Raw genomic sequence first — 22,179 nt, 5'->3', positions numbered from 1 at the left:
AGTTCTTTATATATTTTAGGTAGTATTCCCTTATCAGATATTTGATTTGCAAATATTTTTTCTCCCATTCTGTGTGTTGTCTTTTTACTCTATTGTTAGTGTACTTTGATAGACTTTTTTTTTATTTTGAAGAATTCTATTTGTCTAATTTTTTTTTTATTTTTTTTTATTTTTTTATTTTTTTTTTATTTATTTGTCTAATTTTTATTCTTACCTGTGCTTTTGATCTTATATCTAAGAAACTATTGCCAAATCTTACGTTATGAAGATTTCCCATCATGTTTTCTTCTAAGAGTTTTATAGGTTTTGACCCTACATTTAAGTCTTTGATCCACTTTGACTCGATTTTTATATATTATATAAGGTAAAGGACCAACTTCATCCTTTTCCATGTGAATATCTACTTTTTCCAGCATAATGTGATGAAAATCCTGTCATTTCCCTATGATTGGTCTTGGCACCCCTGTCAAAATTCACCATGTATGGGAGGGGATTTTTCCTGCAGTCTTTATCCTATTCCACTGGTCTAAATGTTTGTCTTTATACTAGCATCACATTGTTTTGATTACCGTGGCTTTGAAGAAAGTTTTAAAATCACAAAACATGAGTCTTTTAGCTTTGTTCTTCCCTTTTAAGATTGTTTGGCTATTTAGGTCTCTTGAGATTCCATATGAATTTTAAGATGGGTTTTCTATTTCTGCTGAATATGTCATTGGGATTTTGACAGGGATTGCATGGAATCTGTAGCTCCCTTTAAGTAGTACTGACATCTTAACAATATTAAGTCTTTTAATCCATGAATATAGGCTGTCTTTCCATTAATTTATGTCTTCTTTAATTTCTTTTGAAAGCTTTATGGAGTTTTCAGCATACAAATCTTGCATTTCCTTGGTCAAATTTATTCCTAAGTGTTTTATTCTTTTTATGCTGCTGTAAATGTAATTAATTTTTAATTTTCTTTTCAGGGCATTAATTGTTAGTGTCTAGAAATTAAACTGATATCTGTGTGTTTATTTATATCCTGTAACATTGCTGAATTCATTTATTAGCTCTAACAATTTGGGGGGATATATTTGCATGGAATCTTTAGAGTTTTATACATTTAGGAATATTACCTATAAACAGATAATTTTACTCCATTCTTTTCAATTTGAATGACTGTTATTATTTTGTCTAATTACTCTAGCTAGAAGTTTTGGTACAATGTTGGATAGAAGTGGTAAAAAGTGGGAATCCATGCCCTATTCCTGGTCTTAGATTAAAAAAAAACTTTCAGTCTTTCACCTTCGAGTATGATGTTACCTATGAAATTTTCATATATTGGCTCCTGATTTTTACAAATTTACTGAGCTATGGAATCTACCATCCTGGAACTGGTATAGGTATAGGGAAAGTACACCAGCTTGGAAGTCAGATAGACTCAGATATAAATAAGCCAATCTTCCAAAGCTTCTAGGGGCTTTTTGCATTGATGGAATGATGAACATCAAATTTACCAACTACTCTAAACAATTGTAAAGCTAGATAAGATATACAAACCAATTCTTTTCAGGAATTAGACAACAGGCAGCTTGGAGCTATGGAATCTACCATCCTGGAACTGGTATAGGTATAGGGAATGTACACCAGCTTGGAAGTCAGATAGACTCAGATATAAATAAGCCAATCTTCCAAAGCTTCTAGGGGCTTTTTGCATTGATGGAATGATGAACATCAAATTTACCAACTACTCTAAACAATTGTAAAGCTAGATAAGATATACAAACCAATTCTTTTCAGGAATTAGACAACAGGCAGCTTGGCACTGTGGTGCTTGAAACAAAGAAAACACAGATAAGATCACATCTCCCTGGTTTTCTATTGAGGAGGAAGGGGAATACTTTCTGAATGGTGGCACAAGAGAACAGCACTGAAAACAGAGAAAAACAGTTTCATTGGCATAAGAAATCAGAAATCAGAATTGGGGCATGCTGAAGTACTAGATTTTCATGGGATCCTCTTAACTTTGTGGCCAAATACAGGGTAAAATTTTACAAAGCCTGGCAAAGAAAAGCTAAGGAGAGATTGAGAACTGATACAGATTCTGGCCATCTCATTGTTTTGGGAGACATTAGAGTTTGACCAGCCAGAGTGGAGAGACTGTTAGAATTCAACTGAAACCCTAAAAAAAAAAAAATATCAGCGACCAAACTTCCCTAGCCCCTGCAAGGCCACCCTTAAAAAAAAACCTAAAGCCAAATTTTGACATGATCAAGCTGAGCTGCAGTGAGTTACTTGCTCAACATGGTTTTATTAACAAGTTTCAGTATTATTTGAAGGAGGTCAATGTAATTCAAACTCTCAACAATATAGTAGCCACAATGCCCAGCACAGATTAGAAAGTAATTAAACACTGTAAAGAAGCAGGGAAATAGAATATATATATATATATATATATATATATATATATATATATATATATATATCAATTAGTAGAAACACCTAGAAATGATTCATATATTAGAATTAGCTGGGAAGGACTTTAAAATAGCTATTGTAAATATGATTAGGTACTTTAGGGAAATTATTAACATAATGAGATTAACAAGTAGGTAGTCTCACCTGAGAAATGGAAATTATAAAGAGGACCAATATGGAAATTTTAAAACTGAAAAGTATGTTACTGAAAATAAAAAATATTAGATTTTGAATTTCAAATAGAAACTTCCTCAACTAAAAGAGATAAATAAGGTGGAAAAAATACACAAAGCCTCAGTGATCTGTGTGGTAATACCAAATAGTCTAACATATAAGTACTCAAAGTACCAAAAAGAGAGGACAGGAGGAAAAAACGTAAAAATATTTTTTAAATTAATGGCTTAAATTTTTCCAGATTCTAGGTAACTTAACTTACAGTCCCTAGAGATTCAAGGAACTCCAAATGGGATAAATACAGATAAAACCATAACAATTCAAATTGGTGAAAATCAAAGATAAACAGGAAATCTTAAGTGCATTCAGAGTAAAAGAAACATTACACAAAATGAAACAACAATAAAAATAGTCCCTAACATTTCATCAGACTCAATGTAAACCAGAGGATAATGGAATGACATCTCTAAAGTGCTATAAGGGTAACTGCTACCTAAAATTCATTTTTTTAAATTTAAGTTCAATTTGCCAACATACAGTATAACACCCAGTGCTCATCACATCACGTGCCCTCATAATACCCATCATCCAGTTACTCCATCATCCCAGTTCAGGTATCCTTCAAAAATAAGAATGAGGTACACCTGGCTGGCTCCGCCCATAGAGGTTACAACTCTTGATCTCAGGGTTGTAAGTTCAAGCCCCACTTTAGGTGTAGAAATCACTTAAAAATAAAATCTTAAAAAAAAAAAAGAAAAGAATGAAATAAAGACATTTTCAGATGAACCAAAGCTGAGCGAATTCATTATCAGAAGATCTGCACTTCAGGAAATACTAAAAGAAGTTCTCCAGTTTGAGGTGAAATAATAATAGATGGAATCTAAGATTCTCACAAAAGGAAGAAGAGCACCAAAAATGGTAAATGGGTGGATGAATGTAAAAGATCATTTTTTTCCCACATTTCTTCATCTCTTTCAAAGACACCTGACTGCTGTGAGAAGAGGCAATCTGCCATGGGTTATGAGCACCCATGGAAGTTCTTACTGCATGTGCTAGATGGCAAGGCTTCTCTGCCTTCTGATAAGGAGTAGCTAAAATAGCTAATCAAAAAGGCAAGTAAGCAGGTCATGGCAATGGTAGTAAATACTAGAGAATTGCTCACCCTACCAGCAGTAGGAAGACTGGATTATTCTGTTTTCTATGTCTTCTGCAATGTTTACCTCTTGCTCAAAATGTGCTAAGCCCTTGACCATGGGTCCTCTAGCTGCATCACAAATACTCTGGATGTGTCGCGTGCATCTGGGCTCACCACACTATGTGAGACTTAGGGACAGGAGGAATCAATGAACATATGCTGATGCTAATACCTTATACTATGAGTGATAAAGTCCTAGATCTCTGACCCAGAAGTTTCATGTCTTCTGCCAGCATTCATGAAACAATAGCAGGTTAATTTATTAGCTTGCGAGTAGGATGATATCTCTGAAACTTCACAGTTCTTAACATCTGTTTAAGCATAAAATAAAGACTATATTATGAGGTTTATAACATACGTAGAAGTTAAATGTGTATTATAGAATAAAGAATGGGAAGAATTGAATGGAAATGCATTAGTGCAAGTTTCTTACAGATGCATACTAGAATCCCTAGAGTAGCACACTGCTAATAGAAATATAATAAGAACAAATGCAAGCCACATATGTGATTTTAAGTTTTCTAGAAGCCACATTAAAAACATATGATAAATTGAGAAAGCTAATTTTGGTATTTTATCTAACTCAGTATCTTCAAAATATTATCATTTCAACATGTAGTTCAACATAAAAATCATTACTGAAATATTTTACATCCTTTTCTTATATTCATTTTCCAGGATAGTGTGCATTTTAAACCATCAGCACATCTCAGTTAGTATAGTCACATTTCAGGTGCTGATGGAGGCAATGGCTAGCCTGTTGGATGACGCCACTCTAGCACAACTACTAACAACACAGACAAGAAGGGATAGCTGAAAAGCCAAAAGATTAGATAAAATGGAATACTAAAGAAATGCTATTTTAATCCAGAAGAAGTCAGGAAAGAAAAAAAAAGTCAAAGAATAGACAGAACAGAAATCATTCCTAGCTATGGTAGGTTAGTCTCCCATCACCTCCAGCAGGAACAGCGTACAGAAAAGGTAAGCAAGAAAGCTCAGGTAGTGCAAATAGTTTTGGTCCCAAACCCACCATAATAAGCTTTGTGAATTTATTCCTTTACTAGAGAGCTTGTTTATCTGTTTATTGCAGCAGCAGAGTGTTGTAGTTGAAAAGAAAGATTTGGATCTTAGCCCTAGATTTGAGTGTCAGCTCGACCATTATGCAAATCTTAGACAAATTACTTGATTGCTCTAAATGTCAGTTTCCTTATCTGCATGATGGATATTATGTGATAACTACCTTATACCCATGTAAAAAATTACCTGGAAGCTCTCAAAAATATTAGTTGTACATTATCATCATTATCCAGGCAGCTAACTCTAAGGACCAAGAACTATGGGCTAGACACCATTCAAGACAGCAAGGATTCAAGGATGAATGGCAAATTATCTTCTTCAACACAGAAGTGGAACACATGATAGCTGACAGCCTACTTAAATGGCCATCATGAGGTGGAAGTGAGAGGTAGGGGGAAGCAGTAGAGTAAATATACAAATGTTGCTATGTCAGTGCTCACATTGTGATGTGTAATGTGTTTTCCTTGACAAAACTCAGTAACCAAGGAGCCTGGAAAAACCATGAGTATAGTTCTGTTACAGTCATCCTTTCCAAAAATTAGCAGGTTTTATTCTACCAATGAACGGAAAATAAATCATTCTCATTTAATTTAAAAGAACAGTTTCTACTTGTTCACCAAAAAGTTTAAATATGTTTTTATCTTACTATTAGGAACTAATATTTTATTGATCATTGTCTCCAATAGAATCTTTTTTCAAAAAATATGTTTGTTCGCACTATGACCCAAATCCTAATTTATAGAGGGTTATTCCTTAATGAGGACTACTAGGCTTTTAGTGCCAAATGTATAACAAACATTTTCCATACACATTTAACCTAGTTTTGTGTTCAAGCCGAAACACGGTGTTAGAAAGCTGCATTTTACAGATGACAGTCTGTGATGTGCAAAGGTTACATAGTGGTCAGTGTTGGGGCCAGAATGCAGTTGGTCCATCTTAATTCACTCACATCATACAACCTCTCCCTTATAGAAGTTCCTTTTCTGGTGGGAACTTAGGAGAGAGCAGTTGTTGAATAATAGTATTTCCTATTTGTTCAAAATGTAAGGAATTGGTCACACCTCTTCCACTGTTCTGACACAATTTTCAGAGGCTCTCCAAGGAGACTACACTTTCCAGGTGAGAGCAGCAGCCTGGGATCATGTGTTCACTGTCAAGAATGGCAGCTGAAACAAGGTAGCTGAGAATTCCTCTTTTCTCACATGACTTCTAAGTTAATCATCTACAAATATAAAGAAATTATCTGAGCTAATACGGTATCTTATATAAATACTCCTTTTTATGTATTTCTCTTTTTTTAATTATTTATTTGTGAGAGAGAGAGAGAGCATGAGCAGGGAAGAGTAGAAGAGGGAGAGGGAGAAGCAGGCTCCCCACTGAGCAGGGAGCCTGATCCCAGGACCCTGAGATCATGACCTGAGCTGAAGGCAGATACTTAACTGTACCACCCAGATGCTCCTGTATTTTTATATTCTAAGCATTGCGTATTTTACTAAGTCTGTGTCATCTTCTAAGTAAACTTAAGTCTCCAACAAATCTCATGGCAGGATCTCTACCTATACTATCTCGTAACACAGTTTATCCAAGGATAAAGAGCACCATGCAAAAAGGTAACAATAAATGTTTGTTGATTGGATTTTCACGAAAGCCTAAATTCAACTGTCTCTTACTTTCAGTTTCTTTTGTTTAAATTTGAAATCATAATAGAAAGATAGGCAATAGTCATGTGCAGGCATTTACAAAAGAAGAAATACAAATGACTGATAATAATGTGAAAAAACATTCAACTGTATGAACTGAATGAAAGAAACATATAAATACAAGGAAAACCCAGTATTAATCTACTCAATTGACAAGAACAATTTTAAATAATAATGCCTAGCTGCTGATAAGATGGTTGTATTGTTCAATGTATCTGGAAAACAATACAGTAGCCTGTATAAAAAGCTTTCAAAATTTGGTAGTTCTTTACACCAAGCATTTCACTTTTAGGAATTTGCCTTAGGGAAGTGATCATGGCTGCACAAAAGTATAACAATAAACAAATTCACTATAGCATTGTCTCCTATTACTTAGCTATTAATAGTCTAAGTGTCTAAAGTATAAATTGATTAAACAAATCATGGTCAATCCATACAGTAGAATACGATGTAGTTTTTAAAAGTTGTGTCTTGGAAAAATTCCAAATGATCAGTATGAGTACTGTAGTATGTGACAGTAGGTATGGTTTGTACAATATGACAGTGTGTGTGTGTGTGTGTGTGTGTGGACTCAAAAAAGATCTCACAAAATATCAGTAATGTTTATCTCTGGGTATTGAGATTATGTATAATTATTTTTCCTTTTTCTTTTGCTTTCCTGCCCTATTTCCCTAAAAGGGAGGGTTATCCTTCATATCCCCAAAGTCCTTCAATTAGCGTATATTCCTTTAGGAATAAGAAGCAAAAAGAAAGAAAAGGAAAATGTGATATACTTTTGGAAAAAGATGGCATCATACTTTGCTAACTTCTTGAGGATAATAGCCTCTCAGAGGAGGCACAGAGCTCCTTGCTTTGCCTTACTTGTGAGAGCCCACTAGGTCCAGAAGCCCAATCAGCAAGGCCAAAAGGACAAGCTTTCTGGGCCATCCCCCTCCTCTTCATTTCATCCATTCAGTCTAAAATATTTTACTGAGTCCCTATTACGTACTAAGCCCTAGATGTATTATTATAGCCAAGGGGGAAAAGAGAGAAGGAGAAAGAAGGAAAGATTCACCTACATTGAATGATGGCCTATGAATAGTGCAGTGAAGAGGTGAGGTCCACAGACTTCAAGAGCCTACATCAGGGCCTTGCAGGACCAGAGAAGCTATCTTCAGGAAGCCAGCATTAAGCTGAGTTCCAAAGGAAGCATAGACATTAATTAATTAATTTAATTTTTAAAGTGGGGGAGGGACAAAGAAAAGGGGAGAGAGACTCTCAAGCAGACTCCTCACTGAGCATGGAGCCCAACATTGGGTGTGCCATCTCAGAACCCTGAGACCATGACCTGAGCTGAAATCAAGAGTTGGAAGCTTAACCAACTGAGCCACCTATGGAGCTCCAGAAGCATAGGCATTAAGACCAGGAAAGGGGTAAGAGAATTCCAGGGCAAGGTAACAGCATGTACTAGAAATGTGGGACAAGAAAGAGCCAGGTTGCTATAGGAACTGAGAGAGGGCAGGGGCTGAGTAGGGAAGACCAAATCAGGCAAGACCTCATGGACATATCCAGGGGGCACCACTGAAGGGCCTTGGCAGGGAGTCTCTTCACAGAATTGCATCTCAGCATGAAAACTGGGGGCCAACTGGAGCATGGATTTGAGGGGGGGCTGGGGTGGAGACCATGAGGAGCCTGTCTAGGGTGGCAGCAGTCAGGATAGACAGATACAGATGGGATGAAAGATTCTCATGCAATCAAATGGAAAGCCCTTGGTGATGGACAGACTATTTTTAAGTGACTTCATCTTTGACTCCCTGATGGGGAGTCTCCAATCTTCTGGTTCAAAAGCTTGAGCAAAGGAAAGACCAGCTTTTTGAACAAAAAGTGACAACTCGGGGCCATGGCTTTTAACACAATTAAATTCCAGGTGTGCAGAGGCCATAGCCATGGAAAGCACTGTTTTGCCTGAAAAGTACAAAGTGCCTTTTCCCCCTGCTTTATTCATCAATAACCTTACAATTGGAGCTGACATATCCAGGCTTCAAAGAAATAGCAAAGACCTCAATTTCTGAATATTAAGGGGCTTGCCATGAAATCATCTGACTCTTTGTTTCAGCAGTGTCCAGTGGAGAGAGGAAAGGTGCCATTCATTAGACTCTTTCAGGAACTTGCTATTTCACTGGTCACCTTCCATGTCCTCTCTCTTCTGGACTTTGAAGGTCCTGCTTTCTATTGTCATGTCACATTTCTAATGGGAAGATATTCTTCTTATGAGAGATATTTATGTCCCATATAGGTCCATCCATTTAGTCACTGGCCATGCAGGATAGGGCCTGGCTTTGGCTGAGGAGCAAAGTCTGCAAACAGTTTCCAAGTAGTGCAGATCATTTGTTTTGATATCACTAGAGGGAAAAATAAGCAAACAGAAAGGCACAATAAATAGTAAAGAAGCCTGTTTCTCAAGGGTCAAGAACTTGGGTTCTGGATCCTGATTGGCTTTCAACTTGGCCCTACACATGTGTGATTTTGAACCAGTTATTCACTATGCCTCAGTTTCTTCTCCAGAGAATGAGGATCATCATAGAACAAGTTCAGAATCCCATAACTAAAATTTTTGTGTACAGATGTATTTTAAAATTCAGAATTTCTTGTAGAAAAGTAGTAAGATTTATATTTAGAAACACTTTCAGTGGGGTCTGGTCCCTGCACCCATCACACACTAATCAATCACATTAATGTTTCTGCAGTGAAATCCAGGTAGGATAAATTAAGACTTTAAATTAAGACTACTGAACTGATGAGTCTATAAACTCTCAGTTTAGATCAGATACTTTACCAAAAAAATTTAAGAAGTTTTTCAAGACGTTGAGACTTTCAAGTTGTGGATGAGGATCCTAGAACTACAGCTTCTCCTTAAAGCTGTTATAAGGATTAAATAAGTAAGAAGGATCATATATTCAAGTTCTTAGCAGAGTACCTGGCACATAGGAGAGGTCCAGTACATTTGGCTATTTTTATTTGTTCCAGAGGAGAAAAAAAGCACAGGTTATCTTAAAGATTATTATTAAAGTTACTGCTGAGGAAGCTTACTAATTTAGGGAATAGAAAGCTCTCCATGATAACTTCTCCAGAAGAATTTTAGGTGCATCTAGCAGCCAGTGCCAGGAGACAGAAGTCAAGAAAATCTCCAGGGATCTGATACAAAGATAGGCACATTATTTTATTCCTATTACCACCTGCCAGTTCAGCAAAATGTACTCTCAAAGAATTTGGCTTAAATGTAATGAGTGTAAATCCTATAATGATCAGCAGAAAGTTCTAGAACCAGTCACAGTTGGAGGTACATATTGAAACCTGAGCCTAGGGGTCAAGCTGTAGCAGCAAATCAGGACTTCTCCTCATACTAGGTAAAAGAACTCCATCCCTCACCACATATCTGATTTCCTCTCTAATGCTTTTCCTTTGGCTTATTAACGTCACTTCCATCTTAGTAGAATGAAATCTTGAGTGTATTCTCAATTTAAGGACAGTTTTAGCTACAAGCTCTTCATTTATCTCATGCTGTAGAGAATTTAGGGGCAAGGTGCATCAGCCCTTTCAGACTAGACTTGACCTTTGCGGATCTTGGACCAATTTCTTCTGCCTTAAGCAGACATTACAATTTGTTGACCTTTCATTATTGGAAATTGATCAGACTGACCTAGAAAGCCCATCTTTTCCTGGGCTCACTGTACATGTTCCTCAGACAAGCAAAAATCATTTCTGTTTATACTTTGTCATAGAACTTAAAAACCCATTTAAGAACCAAATGTTTTGTATATTATGTCCCAGAATAGTTAAATAGTAATAATGAGAATACATGGGACAATACCAAGGAAACTAGTGGGGGAAGGGGCAGTATTTCAGATAGGTTTACTACACTTTGTCTGTGGGAACAAACAGTTATTGAAAAGCCTTGATAAGCTGCCTCATTTGTCTGGGGCAAATTAAACAAAAACAAAAACAAAAAAAACAAAAACAAAAACAAGAAAAACACAAGGCTTAATGTATATATATGTAATAGCTGGAAATACTTCAGAAAACTCAATCCAATTTTTTATGTTGAAATCCAAGCAATTTTTCAAGAAGCAAAGTCTCTTTTATTAAACAATAGTACTATATTGTCTCCTTCCACTAGAAAGCAAGCTCACTGATAATAGAGACTGTGTTTGCTACATTCCCAGATCTTGGAACTGTATCTAGGATGCTAGTGTGCTTAATAAATGTTTGCTGAATAAATGAGTGAATGAATCTGAAGCAAGTAGATAAATAGCTGAATTTTCCTCTGTTTTCCATAGAAAGCAGGCTGTCTCTATACTTTTCTATATATGCATTCTATACATGCATACACAAAATGCATGAAAATAAAAATCCAATGGGGTTTCATGGGGAATCTCATACTTTCCCTGGGATGAATCTTCCAGAAGTCCGGGAGACTGTGGAAAGACTACCAAAGTTCAGTTGGCTGGAATCAACTCTTCAGCTTTTATGTAGCCCACATAATGATGGGTATGAAAATAGTGAGAGAGTAAGACCTCAGCAGGCAGCTCAGGAGGCTGCTAAGTGATGTTACACAGGAAGTAGCTTCCCAACTTCTACACACTAGCCATTTCTAGTCTTCGCTCAATCTGGAAGACAAAAGCAAGAAGAGATGAAACCTGACTCGTCCTGCTGTAGTGTGGCAGAAACACGGATACAGGCCACAAAGAAGAGGAGCAAAGTGGCAGTACAATACAACAGGGAATTGTTGCCTAATGGAATGGATATTGGGGGGTCACTGAAGGAGAGCAACCATAGTTGAATACAAGTGTTGATGAAGACACATTTGCCATTGGAGGCAGTGCCACATTATCAGTGCTCAATGATAAAGGACAGGTAGGGCTCTCTGCCATCTGCTGGCACTTGAAATGTAGACAGAATTGCCCCGGAGCCCCTTCTGTGTACTGTGGAAGTGCAGTGCCCACCCCAAGATTGAATCACTATTCCCGTGTCCTCAGAGTCTTAACTTTTACTCTTCAAATCCCTGCTTAACAATTAAGGGTTTTCTTCAGAAGACCACTTACAGTGATAGCCATCCTAATAATAACATTTTACCTTTCAAGAAAAGAAACACAGAGGAAGAGGATTATTAAAAAAAAAAAAGTATAGCTTCTTTAGCTACAATTGATAAGGTGTTGGAAGTCAGTATGAAAGCCTGACAGTATATTTGGTTACCATTTACACATATAAAACCATATTTTACATAATTATCATAAACAGGTTCTAATTTTATTTAATAGTTATGAAATAAGATACTGTTAACAAGCTCTTTTGTGGTCTTTATAAAGCTTCTAGTTAAAGAATTCCTCAAGACATTTTGGATTGCTTGAACTTGGTGAGACAGAGCTGTTGATTTCAGGCAAATCCTGGTTCTTAGTAAGCAGAACTCCGTAGAGTAAGTGGCTCACTCTATGTTGGGTGTAGACTATGTGTTATACAAAATATTGTCTTCCATTTAGCACAAGAGTATTTTGATAAGAACTAAGATGATTTTAAAAACAAGGCAAAATTGTATACTCTACAACAGACTGTCTTATAATTTGGAGTAGCAGCGGTTGTCAGATTATGGCCCCTGGACCAGAAACACTGGCATCACCTGTGAACTTTTTAGAAATGCAGGTTTTCAGGCCCCACCCCAGACTTCCTGAATCTGCAATCTAGAAACCCTGGGGAGGTGTTAACATGCCCCCCAGGTGATGCCCGCTCAGGTCTAGCCTCCGCTGCTGTAACATTACCGTGCCTCAAGAGCCTCGCAGTAGTCCATTTGAATATTTCCAAACACCAATACAATTCCTGAATTATGCTTCTTTTCACTGCTAGGTCCTTTTATTCACAATCTAGAGCCGGGTCCTCAGATGATATGGTTTCCCTGTTGGCAGCCACTCACAACTCTCTGCCAAAATATCTGCTCCCTGCTCTGGGGTCCTCCTGGGTCCTTCCACTGGTGTGTTGGTCATGCTGTGCTCTGCAGGGGTGGAAGGGTTTATTCTCAATTACTCTGTTCATTCACTGTTCAGAGCTCTTGACACCTTCTGGGGCACCCAAAGGTCCCTAGAGACAGCTTCCATGTTCCTATCCTAGAATTACCAGTAGGCTTATTAAAATGCAGAGCCAGATCAGGGAAATAAAAATCTAAACCACAATGAAATACCTTACGCCTGTTTCACTTATAAGTGAAATTTAAGAAACAAAAGAGATGAACATAGGGGAAGGGCCTGGGCCCCACTCCAAAGTTTTTGATTCAGTTGGTCTTGTATATAGCCCAAGAACTTGCATTTCTAACAAGCTCCTAGGTGAAGTTGATGCTGTAGTCTGGGGAACCACATTTTGGGAATCACTTGAAAGCCAACATCACTGAACTTATTTGTAGGTGAGTAAAAAAAAAAAAAAAAATCAATCAACCTACACCTGCCCCTTCCCCCAAATGACCACTCTGTGATGTTTGCTAAGAAATCCTAAGTATTCGTCACTTGTCAGTTTATTTGCTTTCACTGGTAATTAAGTTCCACTTACTTCAAAAAAAGTTCTGAGGTAATGAAAGTTACCTATCAGCAGAAACAGTCAATTTACCCGGTGAGCTCAGAGAAACGCTTTTCCTCCCAGGGGAAATAGTGTTGCTATTCTGTTGTTCCTCCAATCTGCTGCCCTTGGCCCTGACTCTGATTCTCTTAAGCTAAGGTGAAGTGGGGTGGAGGTGGGGAACCAGGGCTGAGAAATTTTGTTTTGTCATGATGCAGGATGACAGAGGTAATGGAATAGGGGGACAGATTCTTAGCTTTGAAAAGCAAGTGGGATGTTAATTAATAATCCTGCCAATGACTAATACAATTAACCCCACACACACATATATACCATCTTAAAAGGGAGTCCCTCACTTCCCCATCCTTCCCCACCCCTTCCACCAAGCCAAGGCAGAAATAGAACACGGCTCTCCTCTCAGGGACATTCTCTCCACCTCATCTCCAGAGGCCACGTCTGCTGCTCCCCGAACAAGCTCTGTTCTCACAGCTGCACAATTCACTGCTGAAACCCTATTCCTGAGAGTGAAGCTGGAGCCAGACACAAGAATATGCCAACAGGGCAAAAGCCTCATTCCAGATCCCAAATGTTATTCTGCAGCCCTCAAAATGGCAACTGCTGCCTCCTGGCCCCAGCCAGGTCCCTGGTCCACAGCCCACATCAGGAGCTTACAGAGACATGGGGAGCTGCTGATGAAAACCACAAGGTGGCCTATGGGTGTTTTGCTTTCCTGAGTTCACGACTCCACCTGGGGGTGGGGGCTCTAAGGAGGCTGTTTGGAGGAGGCCCACGCCATAAGGTCTTGCATCACTTACTGGTTCCTCCCTGTGAAAACAGAAAGTTAACATCAAGCCTGCCCTAGACATAGGCTGTCCTCACCCTGCAGATGCAAGGGTCAAAGGTCCTGGGGGAACAATATTCAAATGCTTCTGCTAACTGCCTTTTGCATCTCACAGTGGTTCCTCAGGAGCATAAAATTCAAGAAGTGAAACTGAACATTCACCCCTGTAGCCAGAGGAGAGGAGGAGCCCCGAAGGCCCCTTGTATCACACCCATTACTTTTCTGTCAGTCACACACTAGGCCTGGCCATGGAGGGTTTCATGGTGGCCCTCCTCATCTGGACTCTGATTTCTCCCACCAGCAGCAGCAACAGCAAAGCCTGGCCCACACACACAGTCTGCCGGGAAGGGAACTTGGAAGTGTTCTACCAGAGTTGTGGTAAGGTCTTTCAAAATGTGGTCATTTGTGTTTATGGGGAAATGAAGGCCACGGATGGGGGCTGAAGCGTTTAGTTGGGGTGAGGAACCAGTGAGAGGACCAGGAGCCAAACACTTTCTCCACTTGCAGCAGGTCTGCAAGGCCATTGAGAGCCCTCAGGAGAAGGAGGGGTACAGGGTGGAGAGTGAGAAGGAGCCTGAAGAGAGCCATAAAGAGGACACGAAAAAGGCATTGAGTCTAAATGGAGCAATTCACTAATACTGCAGTCAGAAAGCCCCCAAAATGACCAGGGAATCTACCAAATCATGACACTTCGTTAGCTCCCAATTAAGGAAAGGTGCTTCCAAAAGTCACCACCTCCCTAAACTGTACACCTGGGCTGCCTTTCCAGGTTACTGAGTTTGCAAATTGAGCGAAAAGATCACGTATGTCAGGAGAGAAGCTTCCTGTCCTTCCTATGACATTCTTAGGGCGACATTGCTCTTTAATTCAGCACTTACTTTGTGGCTGTCAATGCCGGGGTTGTTTCTAGGGCCAGACATAACCAAAGAGCATAAGCACGTTATAACCCCAGTGGGCCCAACATCTTTACAACAAACAGTGCGATTAATGAACAGAATGCAGGCAACTTCTATAGTCAGTGTCTGAACCAGCGCTTTAGGGTATATATTAGTCTACAAGGGCTGTTAGAGCAGAGTACCACAGACTGGGAACAAAGGTAATTATTTTTTTCACAGTTCTAGAGGCTAGAAGTCCATGATCGAGGTGTCGGCAGTGTTGGTGTCTCCTGAGGCCTCTCTCCTTGGCTTGTAGATAGCTGTCTTCTCCCTATGTCCTCACGTGGTCAGTCCTCCGTACCTGGCTGTGTCCTGATCTCTTCTTGTAAGCACACCAGTCCTATTGGATGAGGGCCCACCCATAGGACTTCATTTAACCTTAATGACTTCTTTAAAGACCCTATCTTCAAATAAAATCATATTCTAAGGTACTAAGAGTTAGGACTTCAATATATTAATTTGGTCATGGCAGGGGGGACAGTGGTTTGCACACTTCAGTCCACCACAACGGGGGCCTGCGTGGGGAAAAATGGGCTCAGCTTCAGGATCGCACCTTGAATGAAGATTAGAGGGATGGCCTCATGGAGAAACATGCCAGTGTGAAATGTGACATTCTGGAGATAGGCAGGAAGCAAAATGCACTTTGGACTGAAGAAGTTGGAAAAGTGATGCCCTTTAAGTATTTAAATTGGCTGCAAGATAAACTGGAGAGCAGTGGAGATATTGCACTTGAGCAGATAGATGATCCTGCAGCTGCCACCCAAGGAGTTGCCTTGGAGAGGCTGGGATGGTCAGGCTGGTCTCCAGGGCCATTTGTCCAACTTGATTTTACTCTTTTAAAAAGAAGGAACACTGAACATTGAAATGCACAAAAACTTTTTTTTCCCTAATGTAAAAGAGAATGAATGGCTAGATGCTGTAGATATTGATCTCATTATTCTTGCTCTTCCCATGGGGATGGGATGCTTTCTGCTGGCATCTATGCATTGTAGGTGCAGGATGAGAAGCAAAAGTTGAGATGAATGGACTGCTCAGGATTTGTTTTTCCAATTCATCCTCCCATAAAAGGTTGCCATGGCTGGTCCCTCCCCCAGACCAGCCTGCAGCCTGCAGCCAAGCCTGGCACAGTCTTTCAAGTTGCTGCCAAGAAAGGCAAGAGAAGCGGATGCATCAGGAGAAGAACAAAAGCATATCACTGCCTCTGGGGCTAGCTCCCCGCTCTGGGTAGCTGCTCCATGGAGTCAACAAATGTCTGCACAAGCTCTGCTCTGGGCACTCAGAGAAAAAGGATAGAGGAGACACAGTTCTCATGGAAGAGTAGTGGGAGGATCAGACAATTGAACAAGGTAAATACTCTGTGAAGGGCTGAAATAGAGCTACCTGTCATGCACCAGTGCTCATGGTGGTTGGAAAGGGTGAGGTTGGGGTCTGAACCTACCAAGGGAAGGGTCATAAGGTTGACCTCAACCTCAAAGAATGATAAAAATGGTGGGACACCTGGGTGGCTCAGTGGTTGAGTGTCTGACTTTGGCTCAGGGTGTGATCCCAGGGTCTTAAGATCGAGTCCCAGTCGGGCTCCCTGCAAGGAGAATGCTTCTCCCTCTGCCTCTCTCTCTCTTCTCTGTCTCTCATAAATAAATAAATAAATAAATAAATAAATAAATAAATAAATAATCTTTAAAAAAGAATGATAGAAATGGTAATTATAACACCTTATGCTATGTCCATGGAAGGTTTATATATGCCAGGTACCATGCTAAGTACTTCCTATGCATTATTACTTTATGGATGTCTAAATCGGAGTTAGAGATATCAGGCGACTCTTCCGAGGTCACACAGGTAATAGTAGCAGAATTATATCCTGGGAGTGCAAAGAAGGTATGGAGTAAATATCTGTGGAATTGAAATGACTTGATCACAAGGCCCAGCTGACTCCAGAGCCTGTGCCTTAATTTGCTGTTATCCGGAGTTTTGTCAGAAGGCAGGTGGATAGAGGTGAGGAGTGGGGAGGATACCACCAACACAGAGAATGGGACACACGAGCCTACATAGGGTTCAGGGCGCTGCAGAAAGGCTAGAACACAAGAAATGAGAGATGAGGCAGGAAATGTGAGGAGAGCTCAGGGTGATGGTGAACTTATGTGTCCCTTTGGGCCACAGAATGCTCAGATAGCTGGTTAGACACTTTCTGGGTGTGACAGTGAGGGTGTTTCTAGAGATTATATTGAATTCAGTGGCCTGAGTAAAAGCAGGTCACCCTCCCCAGTGTGGGTGGTCACCATCCAGTCTGTTGAGGGCCTGAACAGAACAAAAAGGTGGTGGACAAAAGGATTCACTCTCTCAGCCTGACTGTAAGCATGGACTTTGACCTCCTGCTTAGAGTACTTCAGGCCGTCTGGCTCTCCCATATCCTCAGATTGTACCACCAGCCTTCCTGGGTCTCCAGTTTGCAAATGGCAGATCATAGGGCTTCTCAGCCTTCATAATCATGTGAGTCAATATTTATGATAAATCTTTTTTTATTATATATATATTTTTCTAACATATGTATTTCCATTGGTTCTGTTTTTCTGGAGAACCCTAATTAATACAGTAAGAAACAAGGTTAGGCTGCATGCCTTTGGCAATGAGGAGATTGCATGCGAAGAGATTCTCTTAGGGAATGGGTAGAAGCATGGGTATTAGATTGAAAGCTGTTTGAGGCCATAGCGAGGGTTTGTAGCCTATAGAATCAATAATCCAGGAAAGAAACGATGGCAGGCCAAACTAGCATCATACCAACAGTCTCAACCTCAGAAAGAATCTTTGGTTTTACCTTGGGGTCGGCAGAAAAGAAAGCAGTGGGTGGGTCCTTCTCCAAAGGTGAGTCCTGTCTCATCTTTTGAGAGCCATTGAGTGATCAGGGACTGAATGGTCCCATACTCCTCCCCATATTGAGGTATGGTGTAGCTGGTGGGTTCACAGCAGGTTAGCTACCCCTCAAGGCTTTCTCATTGATAACATAGAACAAAGGCCATGTGTTGAGACCCTCTATCCAACCCTGGTGTTCGGATTTACTTAGTGCATGTCAGAGACTTCTAGAATCCCAACATGCGCCCAGATATGGGGGCATCATCTGACAAAAATAAAGGATCTGCTGTGTCCTGGGTTTAGTGCTTCATTTTTCCCTTCTTGTGTTGTTTTATAATTTTAGTGGGAAGGGGAGCTCTTAGACCAGACACTGTTCTAAATAAAACAAAAATCCTGGAGGAGAAAGAAAGAAAGAAACTCACAAGCAGTTGCTGGGCTCTGAATATGGACCAGGAAGTGAGCACAATTTTCTGAAAAAAGCAGAAGTCCTGCTCTGTCCAACTGTTAGTGCTACAGTAAAGAAAAGAGTAACAGCCTTTACAAAAGCAGAAGGGGGAACAAAAGCAGCCTGGGGCCTTTCTTTTGTTAAATCGTAGGACAATTCCCAGGGCTAGCAAAAGCCCAGAGACCTCAACCCTTCACATGACACAAATGTCCAACTTTATATGCTGCCTCTATCACACCAGCTCACAGGGTGGATTACAAAGGTCCACAGGATTCGAGGAGGGAGGAGGTAGTAGGAAAGCAGGGTGAATGGAGGGAGGGGAATAATAAATCCAGGAGAGATCAGGACACATACAACAGAAGAGCCAGTGTGAGAAATAAGATCTGAGGGTCTGAGGTCAACAAACCTCATTCCAGCCCTTGGACAATATTCTCTGTCTCCTACCCTTGATTGCAAAGTGGGCATATGTGAGTTTCCTATGGATGCACTAATGGCTACCACTTGGTGGCTTAAAATGACACACGTGTATTCTTTTAACGTTCTGGAGGTCAGACATCTAAAGTCAACTTCACTTAGTGAAGGGCCATGCTCCCTTGGGAACTCTAGGAGAGAATCTCTCTTCTAGCTTTCTCCAGCTTCTACAGCTGCATTGCTTGGCTCGTGGCCCCTTTCTTCATCTTCAAGGCCAGCAGTGTAGCATCTTGCTTCAACATCTTGTTATCACGTTGGTTTCTTCTGTGTCTACTCTCCTTCTGCCTCCCTCTGATGAGGACACTAAGATTAGGATAATCTCCCCATCTCAAGATCCTTAACTTGATCCCATCTGCAAATTCCCTCTTGCTATAAAAGGTGACATTTGCAGGTTCTGGGGATCAGGATATGAATATCTTTGCGAGGCATTATTCAGCCCACTATAATAAGAATAATAATTTTACCTACCTCCCAGCACTAAGTGAAAAGGACTGTATGAAAAGTATTTAGTACATACTTAGTATATAAATCTTTACTGCTGAGGACTTGCAAGGTGTTTTCTAGTCAATAGAGATATATTTGACTATGAGCTTCCTTGAAGCCAAATCAAACAAGGAAATTACATTGCTTGCAAAATAAAATCAATTTTTCGGATGTCTAGTCTTTCTTAATATTGGGATGAGCCTTGAAAGGAATTTCTCCCTGGAGAGATGTGACTCCCATCCCTAGTTTATCATGGAAACAAGGAGCAAGGTTTCACCACCAAAATGCAGCTCAAGGTCAGTTTTGCAAAAGGCTGCAACAAAAACTTCTATGAATGGAGCACTTGCAGGTCTGGATAGCTCAAGGGAAAGTTACATTGCCTATAGGACTGAATGAGTCACATGTACTCCAGGCAGCCAGCCATGAATAATGTTGTTACCATTTGCTGTTTTGTTTTTGTTTTGTTTTATTTTTTATTTTTGATAAGGATTAGAAAGCAGAGATCTAGGTTATATTTTTGACAAGAGGCTTGTGTGAACCTCACTGTTGTCATTTAACATACTTTGATATGTTTCACATGCTTTGACATCAACCAGGAGTAGAAGAGGGACATAAAAAATAAAAGACTAATGCCACATGCCTAAATGACTTCATGTCTCCCTTTTGATATCTCTGATATAGTCAATCTGCCCTTACCAGTGGCTCTGGGGAGTAGTCTAGGACAGGCATTGGCAAATGAAGCCCACAGGCCAAATCCCACATGCGGCCTCATTTTATATGGCCCATGAGCTAAGAATGGTTTTTACAGTTAGATGGCTAGAAGATTCAAAAGAATAATTATATTTGTGACATGTAAAAATTACAGGAAATGCAGATTTCTGTATTCTATGAAGTTTTATTGGAACAAGGCCACACTCATTTGTTTCTGTATTGTTTATGGCTTTTCCCATAATTAGTTCAATAGTGACTATATGGCCACAGATCCTGAAATACTAACTATTTGGCTCTTTATAAAAAAGGTTCCTGCTTCCCTGGTCAAGGTTTAGGAAAGAATCTCTCAAGCTTTTCACTGGATCAGAGCCGCCAGTTCTGTGTCTTTTGGATGATTCTAGCTGTAGAGAGATTGTAATCTTGACACCAAAACTATCACGAGTACAGGAATTTGTAAGATATATTTGAGAGCATCATCATTTCCATAATAAACTCCTGCTTCTGCCTAACATTTTATAATTTATAATGTCCCTCCATTTATAAGGTCTCAATCAATCCTTATAAATAGTCCTATGAGGTGTGTAGAATGTTTATCTCCATGTTCCAGATGTGGAAACTGAAGCACATGCATATTAACTATCTTATCAGGTAACATACCTGAGCCATGATACAGCCCTAAGTGTCTGGCTCCATGCCCAGTGACTGAAAACTACATTGTGGAATTCCAGTATGGAGCCACCCAAGCCATCTGTTCCCAGAAACATAGGGTAGGGATAGGGAGAAGAAACAGCTCAAAAACTAAGACTTGGGTGAAGAAGTGAAAATGCTACACTAGCAAAAGAAACGGGAAGAGGAGGAAGGGAAGAAAGAAGGAATGAAGGAGGAAGAGGAGGAGAAGGCAGAAAGAGATTTGCCTTCTGGTTCAAGGATTGTTCCATCTTCCCACACCCCAGCCTCCCCTCTCTGCATGCATTCAGAGCTGGGCCAGTTTGGTGCCTCCCAAATATCCTTCAGGGACCTGTAACCATAGAGGAGAAGGAACACTCACATCTATTTTTTCAGCCATGCGTGCCAAGTTCACCTGGCTGTGAGGTAAACAACAAAGTGAACTGGAAATGACATCTATCAATTTTTTTAAAAAAAGCAAATGAAAGGTCATTCTCTTACCAGCGTATTTTTCACCTGGATCCCTCCTGTGCAATTAGCTTACTGATTTTATAGGGAAACCCTATTTCTCCCACATTTGATAGCAATTTTCAGTGTGGAGAAGTTGATGAGTGGGGAGGGGAGGGCTCCGGAGGGCTGGAGCCCTATATCTCCAACAATAAGTTGAGGGCTTTGGGTGGTTCCAAGAGACCAGGGTCAGCCACCTGGGAAGTTTCAGGGTCAGGGGACCATGGCATCTGGTCACCATGCTTCACACTTAATCAATACTGGCTCTTCTCTCCTTGACAGCAATCAGTCTTGTCCATATCTCTCTGAATAGGTTTTGCATGTGTGCTGAAGTTGGCAGCAGGGCAGGCACTTTATCTGACCTCCAAAAAAATCTTTAATTACAAAGTCAAAATCAGGTCACATGCATCTGAATAATCCATCAAGATAGTCAAACAGGACAACTAATCAGACTTTAAAAATGCAAAGCAAGGCTGGCAACAACTCCTCCAAAATAAAGCATAAGCTGCAAATGACCTGGCTGCAGAGCAAAGCATGTTGATAAAATGTTCGTAGAAAAGTTATTTTGAAACTGCCCTTGGAGGAAAGGGAGGGGAGGGAGGGGGAACTGCTTTCCTCAAAGCCTAATAATTCTGAAATAAATGGAGCATAAAACAATCCAAAAGAAGAAACATTATTAAAAAAATAATAATAGTAATGGAAAATATCACCCGCCACATAGTCATTTAACAGTACTTTAAAATATTGTACACAGAAAGCAATTTCTCTCTTAGTTTATTTTCCTGGATTCATAGGAATATAAATACTGTGTAATTAGAGAAAAGTAGACAAATAGGCAGGGAGACAAGAATGCCATTTCAAAGGGATAAACGGGCCCACAAGATTAAACAGTTAGCTGTTAGAGACATAGCGAGGTCTTTTTGCTCAGACTTAAAGACAGAAAGTTGATTTTAAAAATATATATTTGTAAAAATATATATTTGATATATATCATATATAAAATATATAAAACATTTTAAATAAATAAATATATATATATATATATGAGTGTCAAAATTGAGACACAGATATTTAAACATGCGAACAGAAAA

The 22,179-nt window shown here is 39.8% G+C and overlaps 1 protein-coding gene across 1 annotated transcript in view; it reads left to right on the top strand.

The window, feature by feature from the left end:
• Positions 1 to 14,228: 14,228 nt before the first annotated feature.
• LY86 (lymphocyte antigen 86) overlaps positions 14,229 to 22,179 on the top strand; it is a 58,782-nt gene continuing 50,831 nt past the window's right edge. Inside the window, exon 1 of the mRNA XM_025999247.2 lies at positions 14,229 to 14,398. Within this exon, the coding sequence (XP_025855032.1) occupies positions 14,269 to 14,398 (130 nt within the window). The 5' untranslated portion in view covers positions 14,229 to 14,268. The remainder of the gene's footprint in view (positions 14,399 to 22,179) is intronic.

This window comes from Vulpes vulpes, chromosome 12, assembly GCF_048418805.1.
Source record: "Vulpes vulpes isolate BD-2025 chromosome 12, VulVul3, whole genome shotgun sequence".
NCBI lineage: Eukaryota > Metazoa > Chordata > Mammalia > Carnivora > Canidae > Vulpes > Vulpes vulpes.
This window is presented reverse-complemented; position numbering and strand designations above follow the sequence as displayed.